General features: G+C 48.8%; 1 protein-coding gene across 3 annotated transcripts in view; it reads right to left on the bottom strand.

Moving 5' to 3' along the window:
• The window catches only part of GABBR2 (gamma-aminobutyric acid type B receptor subunit 2), a 364,244-nt gene that overhangs the window by 11,691 nt on the left and 336,844 nt on the right, over positions 1-15,709 (bottom strand). For all 3 annotated transcript variants that reach the window (XM_082468617.1, XM_082468616.1, XM_082468618.1), the window contains 2 exons: positions 2,507-2,617; positions 16-240 (listed from right to left, as the gene is read on the bottom strand). In XM_082468617.1, coding sequence (XP_082324743.1) covers positions 16-240; positions 2,507-2,617 — 336 coding nt within the window. The remainder of the gene's footprint in view (positions 1-15; positions 241-2,506; positions 2,618-15,709) is intronic.

Below are 15,709 nucleotides of genomic sequence, written 5' to 3'. Positions count from 1 at the left end.
GCACCTGCCCCGTACCTTTGGCACAAACACCAGGCAGAGGGTGATGGTGCTGCAGAAGATGATGACCAGGGCCACAATGCAGAACTGCACGTTAGGCTGGTCCCGGGTCAGGAAGGAGACGGCAGCCCCGATGATGCACATGATCCCTACGTTGTAGACGCTCATCCCAATGTACTTGCTGTCATTGAGTGCGGGGATGCTGACGTTTCGGGTCTCCCAAGCTAAGAAACAACCGAACAACTGGAACGGTGAACAGAAAAGGGAGACGGTCATTACCAGGTGGTGGCATACACTCCTGCTCTGAGAAGCTACTGAACTGAGGGTTATTCTGTTACTCCTCCCTACTCTGAAGTGGGGGCCTGGGGGGAGGGAGGCTGGGGGTTTGCTGCTGGCCAGGTCTTCTGGATATCACAGTCTGTCTCCACTTGTGGCCCTGGGTTGAGTCCTGCCAAGGAAATGCAGACTGGGGTGTTACACTGTCTGGTCCTCCTTCACCTCCACCACTGGTTCACACACAGACCCACAGGAGGCCACAGTGAGAAAGAACTTCAGACACAATCTCAACCACATCCCCTCCCTCTACAGAGAACCTGAAGACCCAAAAGAGAGGAAGGGGCTTGCCCAAGGCCACAGAGCAATATGGTGGCAACAGTGGACTGTGTCTCTAGAAGTTAAGGCTAGTCTTTTTTCTGTTAAACCAGGCAGAGCCCCTGTGTCTGGGACCCCCAGTGCACATAGCCACCCAGAGTAGAGAGACTACATTTCCTAGCCGTCCTTGAAGCTAGGTGTGGCATATGATTGGGTTCTAGACAATGCCATGTAGGTGGAAGTGGTGTGTACAAGTTCTGGGAAGTGTCTTTAGAGGAAAAGGCTGTTCCTCTTCCACCTTCCTAGCAGATGGAGTGGAATGTGATGGCTGGAGCTTGAGCAGCCATCTTAGACCATAAAGTCATCTTAGACCATGATGTGGAAGCTGTATGATGAAGATGAGGAAGACAAGATGCAAGGAGCTCAGATTCTAGTAGCCTCCACACCAGCCCTTTTGCTTACCTGAGAAGGAAATTATCTTTTTTAAAAACTACTGTTATTGTGGATTTTCTGTCACTTGCAGCTCTACTCCTAACCAGTACATTTCCAACAGAAATGAATAGGGTAGAAGTCAAATGTGATGTAAAGTAGGGTGTTGAGGGTTTAGCTATCATGTGTTGTCTGAGGGGAGGGCAGGCTGCAGAGAAAGTGCAGATGGAATGCTGGGTAGAATGGTGGTGTGGGCAGGAGGGAGAGCTGACCACAGCTGCTGACCGCTGCAGGGGCTTCGGCTGTGGTCCAGCCCCTCCAGGAGGCTGTCCTACAAAGGCTTCCTTTCCCTCTGGCCTTACCTCTGAAGTCTGGGGCATCCAACACCTGCACGAACCATGTAACATCATCCCAAGGGCCTACACTATCTCACAGGGCTTCTGTCCAGATGAAATGAGAGGATGGATGTGAAAGCATTTTGTAAACTGTTACATCCGTTATAAGAGTAAGTTAATAATTATTTTGTAATTGGTATTTTTTACAACCATAGTTGTTTTCCTCTCTTTTAAGTGTGTTATCTCACAGACTGATTTATTATTGTTTTTAATTCCAATTAAAATAGGAACCAGAAGCCCAGGAAGCAGATACTGCATGAGGGATGGAAACCACGCTGTTGAAAGCTTGCTTCATGCTGGTTCCTTCGTGTGCGGTGCCTTCAATCCTACAGCTGGGCATGGCTTTCCACATCCTGGAGGGGAAGAAGCAGAGGCTAGGCAAGGCCAAATGGCCTGCCTGGGGTCCCTTGGCAATGTGCGTCAGGGCTGGATGGGTGCTCCAGATGCCTGCTCTCTCACAGGGGCTCTGTGTGCCTCCTCTCTGCCACAGAGGCCGATCGCGGCTTCACTTCACTGTGGAAGGATCTGAGGAGGGTGCAGTTGCAGGCATGGTTTGCACAGGATGTGGAGAGAAGATTCAAGGGTCAACCCAGAATAAGGTCGGGTGGGACTGCCCTTTCAAGTCCTTCCTAACTTTGAAATTCCACAGTCGTGTGAGGTGGGCTTGGTATGTGATCTGTGTATAACAAATGAATGGAGTGGAAAGAGTATTGGGTTTGGAAATTGGAGGTTACCAGGCGGCCTTTGGCAAATCATGTAACTTGTCTGAGCCTGATTTCCCCCATCTCCAAATGGAGATGATTCCACTCATCTCCCACAGGATGTGAACGTGCGCTGGGTACCAACAGACTGCTGTCAGGGAGCAGGACAGTGGCAGCTGGGAGGCACACTCACAGTGAAATGGGGACATTATTTGTACCTATCTCATGTGACTGTTGTGGGATTGAAATGACACGTGCCAGGCACCGAGACTGGCAAAGAGCAAGTGCTTAGTCCTGGGGGCTCTGTTTATTTTTATGTTGACGGAGGCGCTTAGGAGAGAGAGCTCTGACAGAGAAGCATTTCCCCCACTCTGCCTCCCGCTCTGCACCTACCATGAGAAGCCCCTTATAGGCATAGACGATGCCAAGCCAGATGGTCATGTGGGTGTTCTCACAGTGCTCTAGGAGAGGGCGGATGGAGATGTCCCGTCCTGCCGGGTCCGGCTGTGCGAAGAGAAAACAGAAACCCAGAAATGGCACTGGGCACCCTCCCAGCAGCCAGGTCCCTGTTTCATAGCCCTTTTCCCTCCCATGAGCCACAGCCAGTGCTACCATCCAGGAGGCCTTTTGGACCCCATCTCTGTGTTCCATGGGACTCAGGCCTCAACCAGCGTTGACTGCCTTCTGTTTGTTGGTCGTGATTCAGCTCTGACCTTCAGTTATCTGAGTTCTTCATGCATTTCCAGCTTGAGTCAGAGCTCAGGAGTAGGGACTGGGTCACTTCTGTGCCCCTAGTACCTAGCACAAGACCTGGCCCAGAGCAGGCATCTTTCTATAACATTTGTTAAAAGAGGGTGAGAATGAAGCACAAAGTTAGGTGTGGAGGCCTTCAGGTGTCTCTGGAATTAACTCAGGTAGCTGGGAGATAGTATCTACTGGCTAGACCAAGCACGGGGCCTGCCAAACCCCTTTAAGGAAGGAGATCTTCTTGCCCACCACCTCCATGGAGGGAGCAGTGGTGGCAGCCGTGTTAGGTACCACATGATGCACTCTGGGCCAGAGTTGATTGGACAAGGGGTGGGCACCTGACCTTAGGTAGCCAATCCGAGGCTTGTCAGGGACCTATGAGGTTTCCTAGTGCAAAGTGCTCTGCCCAAAGCGGGGTGGTGGACAGGATCCAACCCAAGCACCGTTCTCTCTCTCAGGAATTTGAACTGAGAAACTCCAGGAGAGAATCAGCCAGATGGTGGCAAGAGGAGAAAAAGACAACAAGGGAGTGAAAAAATATATACTGTAGGTATATTTTTTTAATGAACTATTTGAGAGTAAGTTGCAGACATCCTGGCCCTTCTTCACCCCTAAATATCTAGCATGTTTTTCCTAAGAACAGGAGATTCTCTTATATAACCACATATACCTACCAAATTCAGGAAATTTAACATTGATACAGTATATTATCTAATACACTACCTATTTTTTAATTTTGCTAATTGGCCCAATAATGTCCTTTAAGGATCCAATCCAGGACCATGTGTTGCATTTACTTATCACGTCTGTAGTCAGCCTTGGAATCAGCCCTTCCTCCTTCAATCATCTCAAGACCTCAGCAAGCCCAGAAATAAACCCACACACCTACAGTCAATTAATCTTTGACAAAGGAGGCAAGAATATAAAATGGGAAAAAGTCTCTTCAGCAAGTGGTGCTGTGAAAGTTGGACAGCCGCATGTAAATCAATAAAGTTAGAACACACCCTCACACCATGCACACACAAAAAACTCAAAATGGCTTAAGATTTAAATGTTAGACATGACACCATAAACCTCCTAGAAAAGAACATAGACAAAACATTCTGTGACATAAATCATACCAGTGTTTTCTTAGGTCAGTCTCCCAAAGCAGTAGAAATAAAAATAAACAAATGGGACCTAATTAAACTTAAAAGCTTTTGCATAGCAAAGGAAACCATTAAAAAAACGAAAAGAGGGATTTCCCTGGTGGTGCAGTGGTTAAGAATCCACCTGCCAATGCAGGGGACATGGGTTCGAGCCCTGGTCCGGGAAGATCCCACATGCCGTGGACCAACTAAGCCCGTGCGCCACAACTACTGAGCCTGCACTCTAGAGCCTGTGAGCCACAACTACTGAAGCCCGCGCGCCTAGAGCCCGTGCTCTGCAACAAGAGAAGCCACTGCAATGAGAGGCCCACGCGCCGCAACAAGAGTACCCCTGCTTGCCGCAACTAGAGAAAGCCTGTGCGCAGCAACGAAGACCCAATGCAGCCAAAAATAAACAATTAATTTAAAAAAAACGACAAACAAAAAAACCCCGAAAAGATAGGGACTTCTGTGGTGGTCCAGTGGTTAAGACTCCGTGCTTCCACTGCAGAGGGCGTGGGTTCAACCCCTGGTCAGAGAACCAAGATCCTGCATGCTGCTGGGTGGGGATGGGGGGACCAAAAAGACAACCTATGGACTGGGAGAAGGTATTTGCAAATGATGTGACCGACAAGGGCTTAATCCCCAAAATATATAAACAGCTCATACAACTCAACAGCAAAAAAACAACCCAATCAAAAAATGGGCAGAAGACCTTTGGAAAAATATCTATTAAGAAGACATACAGATGGCCAATAAGCATGTGAAAAGATGCTCAACATCACTGTTAGGGAAATGCAAATCAAAACTACAATGAGGTACCACCTCACACCAATCAGAATGGCCATCACTAAAATGTCTAGGGGCTTCCCTGGTGGCACAGTGGTTAAGAATCTGCCTGCCAATGCAGGGGACACAGGTTCGAGCCCTGGTCCGGGAAGATCCCACATGCCTCAGAGCAACTAAGCCCATGCGCCTAGAGCCCCTGCTCTGCAACAAGAGAAGCCACTGTGACGAGAAGCCCGCGCACCACAACGAAGCACAGCCCCCACTCACTGCAACTAGAGAAAGCCCTCGTGCAGCAACGAAGACCCAACGCAACCAAAGATTAAAAAAAAAAAAGTCTACAAATAACATATGCTGGAGAGGGTGTGGAGAAAAGGGAACCCTCCTACACTGCTTGTGGCAATGTCAGTTGGTGCAGCCACTATGGAAAAGAGTATGGAGGTTCCTCAGAAAACTAAAAATAGAATTACCATATGATCCAGCAGTCCCACTCCTGGGCATATATCTGGACAAAACTATAATTCAAAAAGATACGTGCACCCCTATGTTCATAGCAGCACTATTTACAATAGGCAAAACATGGAAACATCCTAAATGTCCATCGACAGATGAATGGATAAAGAAGATGTGGTACATATATACAATGGAGTACTACTCAGCCATAAAAAAGAACGAAATAATGCCATTTGCAGCAACATGGATGCAGTGAAGGAAGTCAGAAAGGGAAAGACAAATACCACATGATATCACTTATATGTGGGATCTAAAATATGACACAAATTAACTTATCTATGAAACAGAAACAGACACACAGACATAGAGATCAGACTTGGGGTTGCCAAGGGGAAGGGAGGGAGGGAGAGGGATGGACTAGGAATTTGGGGTTGGTAGATGCAAACTATTACATTTAGAATGGATAACAACAAGGTCCTACTGTATAGCACAGGGAACTATATCCAATCTCCTGGGGTAAACCACAATGGAAAAGAATATAAAAAAGAATGCATGTGTATGTGTGTATAACTGAGTCACTTTGCTGCACAGCAGAGATGGGCATAACATGGTAAATCAACTACACTTCAATTAAAAAAAAAAAAGACCTCAGTCTACTTCAGTCTGTTATGTCATTGATATTTCAGGTCATTTATTTTGTAGAATATCCTTCAGTTTGGGTATGTCTGAATGTGTTTTCATGATTGAATTCAGGTTATGTATTCTTGGTAGGAATTCTATGTAAGTGATCTTCTCACCTCCTCAGTGTTTCACATCAGGGGCATTTGATGGCACTTTGTCCCATTATTGGTGATGTTTTTGGTCATTTGGTTGAGGTGATGTCAGCCAGATCTCTCCACTTCAAAGGTACCATTTCCCTCTTGTAATTAATAAATAATCTGTGGGAGATACTTTGAGACTGTGTGGGTATCCTGTTCCCCCACAAACATTAACTCAGTGGTTGCAGCTTCCATTGATGATTCCTATCTGAGTCATATTACTTTGGTGGCTGCAAAATGGTGATTTTCTAACTCTAACATTCCATTTAAATACTTGGCAATATATTGTGAACAAGATCTTTCCTCCCACTCATTTATGTATATCAGTATAGACTTATGGGATCCTTTTAGATTCAGTGTCTTATAATCCATTACTACTATTATTCATTTTGTTCAAAATTTTCCAGATTTGGCTAGTAGGAAACCCCTTCATGCTGTCTCCTGTGTTTTTTCAACATGTCCCCATAATTTTTTTGAGCACTTTCCTACTTCTTGGCACAAGAGGTTCCAGGCTCTCCTTGTATTTTCCTTGCCCTAGTCTTGGAATCAGCCATTTCTCTGAGGAGTCCTGGTTCTTTGTAGTAGAGAATAGTATTTAGAAACCGAGATCTGGGCACTGATGTGCTCACTGTTCCTAGGGTATCATTACTTCTAGGCCCCTTTATCTATCTATCTATCTATCTATCTATCTATCTATCTATATCTATCTATCTATCTATCTAATCTATCTATCTATCTACCCATCTACCCATCCATCTACCATCATTCTATCTCTTTATCATCTATCTATAGATATAAATAAAATCCAACACCACAGTGTTCTTGCTTGCTCTCCCCCATTCCAATATTTGCATCTTTATTCTCTTACAGTGAGATCCCTGGTTTCTAACAACATCAAGATATTCACTCATTTTCTCAATCCTATAATAGACACAAAATAGTTTCAAAATTGCTACATCCATACACTACCAACAACAAATTTACTAAGTTGAAGATGTCCTTGCAAATCTGTCTTTAGCACAGATCCCACTGAGGGTATCTCATCAAAGAACTGTGTTCTGGATGTTGCCTCTTAAGGCCCAGGGTAAAGCCACACTCCTGAGGGTAAGGGGTAGGCATGCCCAGGGTCAGTCACTAGGAAGAAGGGGCACATTGGTGGGATCCAGGGATGTGAAAGGCAGGCCTTAAGCACATGGGGGATGGAAACCCTATTTCTCTTAGCCCTGCTCACTAGGCCCGACTTTCAAGGCATGCCATTGCCTGGGTACCTGTGAGTTGGGGAAAGATGGTGCTCCCATATGGATACAGGAGGAGCTGGGAGGGGTGGAGCCGCAGGGCTCAGGCCATTTTATAACTAGATCATCCAGTTGCATGCTCTCTCAGGCTTGATTTCCCTTTCTTTGTCCCAAGCCACAGAAAGCCTTACGTTAGCCTCTTTGGTTCCATGATCGTTGAGTACACACACAGGCTGGAGTGCTACAGGGCCCTCTGCAGTGGTGGCAGTGGGTACTTGTGAGAGACACCCCAGGGAAAGGTGATCCCCAGGAACCATAGTCAGAGTTGCCAGGGCTAGAGATTTCCCCTCCACTGCTATTGACCCAGGAGCTGAGCTGGATTCTAAGAGTGGTGGGGCTTTCCTGATGTCCTTTCATTGTGTAATTGAGGAGACTGAGAAAGGACTTGGTCCCAAGGTCAACAGTGACTTAGTGGCGTAACTTGGTTTTCTCCAATGTCTGACAACTAAGCAGACCTCAGATCGCAGTAGCACAGGCCCATTACGGCCATGCGCGAACAGCAAACCCATTAATGATGATAGTGTCTGTCTGTTGTTCTACAATGAAAAGGCAGTCATTTATGATGAACTCTTAGATTCTCTTTGTAGAGAGGACTGATTCTGTCATACCCCATTGTTCAATGTAATGAAAACTCTATTCATGGGAAGCTAACAATGATTGCCTGGCTTATATACCTCCAGTGACAGAGTCCCCTCCCTCCCACTCTTGGTGAGATGGTTGCACAGTTTTTCTTTTATTGAACCAGAACCTTCTCCTCTTATACCTCCACCATTGATCCTCGTCTTTCCTCCGGGGCTCCTCAGAATGGTATTAAATTCTCTCCTTAAGTCTGCACACTCTTCCTCATGAGGGGAAGATCTGCAGTGAAGGTACATATCACCTCCCCCCACAAGTCGACCTGGTCCTCCTAAACTGCTCGAGTTTACTATTGATCTGAAAACCTAGAATTGAGCTCAACACTTCAGGTGGTACTAAGCACCCTTGCTCCAGATCTCCTTGCCTTTCTAAATAACTACCTTTCATTGGTGATTCATATGTTCCTTACGGTTGATTAAGACCCCATAGGTAGTTTTCGTGGAACTGCTGCTAGCTCTGTCTTCTCGCTTCTGCAGCTGACATTCCAGCCTGGTTACCTTTTACCTCGTTTGTAGCCCTCTCCTCCTCATGCCCTCCATCCTGGTCTGCTCTGACCTCTTCGAATCCTGAAATCCCAATTCTTATATCTGGTTTTTCAGTACCCCATTTATCTCACTAAGCTTAAGCACAGCCTCGCCTGCAGAGGTGGAAGGGCAGCAAAAAAAAGGGCCTGCCCAGAGTTCAGAGAAGTCATGATCCCAAGGGTGAGCAGAGATGCTTCTACTCCATCTCCCAGTACACAGGCACTGATCCGGAAATAAGCCATAAAAACCTGCCAGTCATCAACGTCACTTTCACACGGCCCCAGGGCTGTGAACACTGGACACAAATCAGTGGCAGTGATTGGGGTGGTTTTGTGAGTGATGAAGTTTATGTACTCATAAGGCTGGGGGATGGGGAGTCTGAATAAAGTCAAATGAGCCCTGCATTGAATCTCAAAGCAAACTGTAAGAGCCATGCCTTTTCTTGTATGATCCATTGTGCTTGGGACTGGAGTTCAGAGTGCTCTGAGCAGTCACACACATGGGGAGAGATGCCTGACCAGGCAACGGGGGAGGGCGGGGAACCTGAGCCCTTACTTGGTGTCGTTGTCGTGTACCAGAGCACCACTAGAGGGCACCAAAGAACCGTGTGGAGGGTCCACCCAGCAGCTGTGGCTCACCCTCTGCTGGGGACACAGAGCTGCTTCTGTGGCTCGGTGGGGCTGCAAGTGTCGAAGCCGTCAGCAGCATCCTGTGCTACTCTAGAAGGCACTCATTGGCCTTAAATGAAGCCAGACTTCAGGCACCTTGGAGGACCACCACCCCACCGCCCCTCCCAGGGCAGCGGGTGAAGCAGAGCAGGGGGGAGACGTGGGGAGCTGCTGGGGAAGGAGGGGCCAGAGGGCCCAGGCTGTACCTGGCTATGGCACTCCCCCTGTTCCTAGTGTGGGCTGGCCACGCAGCCCGGCGCCAGTGAGCACAGGGCACTGACCCCTGCAGATGCCATGCCGGGATCTGACGTCAGGGCCTGAGCCAGGATTTTAGGCCCAGTTCTCTGTGCAGTTGTGGACTGCAGCATTTCAACTGGCCTAAGAATGCTTCCCTTGCCCTGGATAACTGGCTTACAAGAACTTTCAGCTTGCTTTTTTCTCTTCTTTATTTTCCTTCCTTATTTGTTGCTTACTTGGGCAATTACCTAAGTAATCATTCATTCATTCATTCCATAACTATCAAGCACTACCATCTGCCAGGCACTGTTCTGGGCATGGGGAAGGCAGCAATAACCAGGGCTGACAAGAACCCTGTCCTCATGGGTCTTCCATCCTAGTAAGATCAGGACGGCTCCATGAGAGATGACCTCAGAGGGGGAATGGGCTGGCCTCAGCAAATAACAGCCACCCTAAGAACACCAAGAGCTGCCCTGTCATGAGTGACAATAATGTGCTAGTTGCAAAGCTGTGAGCTCTACACACGTTATCTTGTTGAAGCCTCATAAGAATCTAACAAGGTTGGACTTCCCTGGCGGCACAGTGGTTAAGAATCCGCCTGCCAGTGCAGGTGACACGGGTTCAAGCCCTGGTCCGGGAAGATCCCACATGCCGCGGAGCAACTAAGCCCATGCGCCACAGCTACTGAGCCTGCGCTCTACAGCCTGAGAGCCACAACTACTGAGCCCACGTGTTGCAACTACTGAAGCCTGCGCGCCTAGAGCCCATGCTTCACAACAAGAGAAGCCACCAGAATGGGAAGCCTGCGCACCGCAACGAAGAGTAGCCCCCGCTCGCCGCAACGAGAGAAAGCCTGCGTGCAGCAACGAAGACCCAGTGCAGCCAAAAATGAGAAAAAAAAAGAATCTATCAAGGTGTTAACCTCATTTTACAGATGAGGAAACTGAGGCACAGAGAAGTTAAGTAACTTGCCCTAAATCTCCAGCTAGTGTCAGAGCTGAGACTCGTTTGATTCCCAAACCAATGTTCATTCCTTCCTCACCACATGCATCCCCCAACCTGCCCTGCTTCATATTCCAAGGAGACAGTGGGTATAATACCTGCTCTGTAAACTGTGAGGTGCTGCTCGTGGGAGGAATGACTTAATTGCTAAACAGTCAATAGAGGCCTCCCTGAAGCCCCCAGAGCTCTGCAAAGGCTATGCTTCAGTGCTGCATGAAATCAAGCTGTCTGCAATGGCCGGAGGCTGCAAGTACTCACACCTGACTCCTGGTCTAGCTGCTGCTCAGCGGGAGGCAGGCAGACGCTGCCCGGGAAAGCCTCCCCCATCTGTGCAGCGAAAGGGGAGCAGCTGGCCTGAGAGTCCCTCTGCATGATGCAACTATTCACAGTGTAGGTCAGCGGCCCCTACAAACATCCAGCTTTGTCAGGCTGCACAAATGGACCAGCAAGGGTCCAGGCATGGCTTGAAACATTGAGGCCTGAAAGGTCAAAGGGCTGGGTCCTGTTATAGACTTACTGGGTGACCTTGGGCAAGTCCTCGCCCTTTTCTTGACTTCAGTTTCCCATCTGCAAATGAGCCTATGAGTTAATTTACAGTATAGTTAATGTAAGCCTGAATAACTGAGGGATGACTATATTTGTCTTACATTTCACAACTGTATTTGGCCTACATTCACTCATTCAGAATCGACTTGATCTGTATTTCTCATGTGCCTGCTGTGTGCCGTGCACTGTGCTCGATGCTGGGGTCCGGGTGTATAAGACCCGTAGGATGCTTGTCTTCTTGGAGCGTGCATTCCAGTGGAGGGCACAGGAGGTTGACAAACCACACAGCACAGCTACGAGTAGAGGGGTGATAGGTGTTCCTAAAGAGAACAACGAGGCACTCTGACGGCTACTAGCCAGAGGACCTACTTCAGATCAGGTAGTCTGGGAAGGCTCTTCTGAAGTGGCGACATTTAGTCTGGGACCTGAACGGTGGGAAGACGAGCCATGTGAAAACCTCGGGGGAGAGCATTCCTAGGAGAGGGAACAGCAAGCAGGCAGGACCTGAAATGGCAAAGACTTCGGCATGTTTTAGGAACCAAAAGGAGCCCAGTGTGGCTGGAGTGCAATAAGTGAGGGGGCCAGCGCTGCTCCTCACTCCATAATATGCACGCAAACCACCTAGGGGGCTTGTTAAAATGCAGATGGGTCAGTAGGTCTGGGTGGGCCCCGGGATGCTGCATTTCTGAGCAGCTCCTAGGGGATGCTTGATGCTGCTGGTCCACAGACTGCCCTTTGGACAGCAAGGCCTTAAAGGATCTTAAGCAATAGGGTGACATTTGGTCCTCAGCTTAGCAGACCTCTGGTTAAGAATGCAGACTCCTTGAAAAGGGAACCCTCCTACACTGTTGGTGGGAATGTAAGTTGGTGCAGCCACTGTGGAAAACAGTATGGAGGTTCCTCAGAAAACTAAAAATAGAATTACTATATGATCCAGCAATCCCACTCCTGGGCATATATATACCTGGATAAAACTATAATTCAAAAGAAACATGCATCCCTATGTTCATAGCAGCACTATTCAAGTAGCCAAAACATGGAAACAACCTAAATGTCCACCAACAGATGAATGGGTAAAGAAGACGTGGTACATATATACAACGGAATACTACTCAGCCATAAAAAAGAACGAAATAATGCCATTTGCAGCAACATGGATGCAACTAGAGATCATCATACCAAATGAAGTAAGTCAGAAAGAGAAAGACAGATACCATATGATATCACTTAGATATAGAATCTAAAATATGGCAGAAATGAACCTATCTATAAAACAAAAACAGACTCAGACATAGAGAACAGACTGGTGGTTGCCTAGGGGGAGGGGGTGGGAGAGGGCTGGAGTGGGAGGTTGGGGTCAGCAGATGTGAGCTTTTATGTATAGGATGGATAAACTACAAGGTCCTACTGTATAGCACAGAGAACTATATTCAATATCCTATGATAAACCATAATGGAAAAGGATATTAAAAAAAAAGAATGTATATATACGTATAACTGACTCACTTTGCTGTACAGCAGTAATTAACACAATATTGTAAATCAACTACACTTCAATAAATAAAAAAGATAGAATGTAGACTCCTTTTGTCATTCACACGCCTCTGACACAGAGTGACAGCTAAGCACAAGGACAGACTTGACACTGCGTGTCTGTGTGTTCAGACCCTGAGTAGGGAGGGTGAGGAGTCCGGTGGTGGACATGAAGGGTGCCACGAGCTTCCCCTGTGATCACGGGGCTCTTGGCTCTGGTCCCTCGGACCTTTTAGGCTGCCACTGCTGTGGGTAGCTCGGGTTCCCAAGCACCACCTGTCTAGTGCTTCTTTGAAGGAGGGGGTGCCTTCCACCTTCTGACCAGCTCCCAGAAGCTGGCTTTCTGCCTCTTTTTTTTTTAATTTCAAAGCTGATTTTTGAAATATCTGGTAGAATTGGTAGATTTTTCTACTGCGGGTGAGTATATGTGTGTATATAAATGTGAGTTTGAGTGTGTGTGGTAAGGAGAGGAGGGAGGATGTCTGACCTTTCTGGGCTGCATTTCAGAGTCTTGAGATGCTTCTCTTTTCTTGGGAAGGCATGTGAGTCAATACTGCCTCTTTTTGGGGGGAAGATGGGGGGCGGTCCCATCAAGGAAGCCTGGCAGGGAGAGAAAGGCCCCTGGGTTCAGATCCCAAGTCCATCACTTGCCAGCTGTGTGACTTTGAGCACATCTCTAAGCCTTTCGGAGCCATGATTTCCTCACCTGCAACCTCCCAGGTTTGGCAAGATGATCAGAAGAGGTGACTAGTGAGTTTAGCAGGCTCCTGAGACTGGAAGGCCCACTCCTTATATGTGAACCATCATCGTTATCTCCCAGCGCAGGGAGTCACAGAGCCCTGGAGCTGGGAGGACCTTCCGGATCCCTCCGGGCCGGCTGCTTATCTCCACAGCAGCAGCTCCACATCTCCAGGCAGCCAAGCTCTAAGCTGTCACTTCAGGGTAAGATTTTCTTGTTAGACTGTTTGATTACGAGTTTGGGTGAATTTTTTTCAGAATCCCAAATCGGGAAGGGACCTGTGAGATCACCCACAAGGGTTTCTCTACGGGGGAACTTCCGGCAGCTGTTTTCTTTGGAGGGCGTGTGATTCTCTGTTGTGAGGGACTGTCCTGTTCAGTGCAGGGCACTCAGAACCCCTGGCCCCTGGGCACTAAATGCCAGGAATGTCCTCTAGTCACCGTGTCAGCCAAAATCCCTCTCCCCTGGCTCCCCCCTTCTAAACACTAAGGGGATTATGCTCTAGTCCAGTTCCTCTTTTTACAGACACTGAAACTGAGGCCCAGAAAAGGACTCACAGCAAGTAGGTGACTGATTAGAGACACAGACGCAGGTGTCCTGACCTTGGTCCCATGCCCTGTGCGCTGGACCATGCTGCGGGTTGTCACAGGGGGAGCCAGCCTCGTGGGCGGCTCACCAGCCAACCTTTATTGGGACTTACCCTTCCCAGGTGCCAGACATGGCCAAGTCAGCCCCCTGGAGCTGGCCTGAGGGCCAACCTCTGGCTTTTGGACTTATTCAATCTGCTGGTACTATGCACCCTTGCTCAGGTGTACTGGGGCAGCTTCTTGAACAGCAGGCATGGGGCCCAGAGCCGCTCACCCTATCCACACTGGCCACGTCCCTCACGGAGTCCTGCTTGGCGAAGGGGAGATGAGGTAGGGGAGGTGGCTGGGACCGGGCCGAGGAGGGCAAGGAGCCCGGGCTCAGCATTAGGATGCCAGTGGGCCAGCACCCCTTCCTGGTCCTGTTCGGAGAGACATCCTGAGTTTGACCTTGGAATCTGGCAGGAAATTCTGTGGTTGTATAAGGGTCATAGCTGGGGTGAGGACTGTCTTGGGGAAGTTAAGGACTGACAAGTGCAATAATAGGCCCTAACATTTCTAGCCCTTTGCAGCTCATAAATGCATTCATACTAGGACCTCTCTTTGATTTTGACCTTAGAAGTCAGGAATTTTATACCCATGTTACAGGTGAGGAAACAGGCTCAGAGAGGACAAGAGATTTGCTTAAGGTGACACAGCAAGTCAGAGGCAAAGCCAAGCCAGACCTCTTTCCTGCAAAGCAGGTGGGGGCATCTCAGCTTCTGTGGCTTGGCTCTGTTCCCCTCCCTGTGGAGGTGGGCCTTCAGGGGTGCCCCTGCTCTCTGTGGGCCTATGTCTGAGGCTTCTGGGGGCAAGACTGGAGCAGGAAGAGCTCCTAGGTATTGCTGCTGAACCCAAAGCCAGGAGGTGCTTGCTCATGGCGGGGCTTCCACAAGGCACACTGTGAATGGGTGACGGCACTGCTGCCTCCCAGGCGTCAGCTGTGTGGTCTGCGGCGCCTGCCCGGCACGAGGGGGGCATCATGCACTGCTCAGCGAGCCTGGCCGCGCTGAGCAATGAGAGACGACCAGGGCCTGAACAGGCACTTCCCCAGTGAAACGATGGCCCGGCGACTGGGGACAGGGAGGCGGCTCCGCACTCCTCAACAGACAGTCACCAGGGAATGGCTGGGCACCAGGGTGGGGAGTCTTCCCTCGGCTCTAGAGCAGAGAGAAACTTGTGCCCCTCGGGTAGTGTGCAGGGCCATAGGTGTGTTACTTCACCTATACGGTGTTTAACATTTTTAGACTTCACAGGCAGTAGTTAAACCTCAGGTGATTCCACATGAACACCCAGATTTCTGGCTTCTTTTGGAAATGAGACACCCGGCAGCACAGGGCCTGTCTGTGTGCGTCACTGCTTGTGAGCTGGGCGTGTCTGCCACCCTCCCTCATCTGGGCCGCCTGGCCAGCACAGCTCCAGTCCTTGTTCCAGAGTCAAGCGAATGCTTGGAAGGCGTTTTAATTCTAAGGACATTTTTGAAGTCAGTGTGACAACTGTTCTTTCTTTAGTTGGTAAAAGAATTGGAGAGAGAGAGGTGACTGAAAGCAGCTGATGTGGGTGAGGACAGCTGTACTTCGGTGTTGGAGAAATCACTGCTGTCTTAGCAGCTGATGAGAATTTCCTTCAGGGGGAGCCGCGAGTTTGGTGGAAAGTGCCAGCTCTGGGAAGGTGAGTGCCATGGGCACCAAGTGTTCAGAGGAGGCCAAATCCACCCCGGGAGCCAAGAGAGATTTGGTTGCTTCTGAGAGGGGAGTAAGAAGGAGGGAAGCTGGCTGGGCCACATGTTCCTTCCCCACAGACTTTTGCACCTTCAGGAAGTTCTACTAAAATTCAGGACATGTTTGATAGGTGAGAGGGAA

The sequence above is a fragment of the Balaenoptera physalus genome, assembly GCF_965194825.1.
Source record: "Balaenoptera physalus genome assembly, chromosome: 7".
NCBI lineage: Eukaryota > Metazoa > Chordata > Mammalia > Artiodactyla > Balaenopteridae > Balaenoptera > Balaenoptera physalus.
Note: the sequence above shows the minus strand (reverse complement) of the source record. Positions and strands in the feature narration are given on the sequence as shown.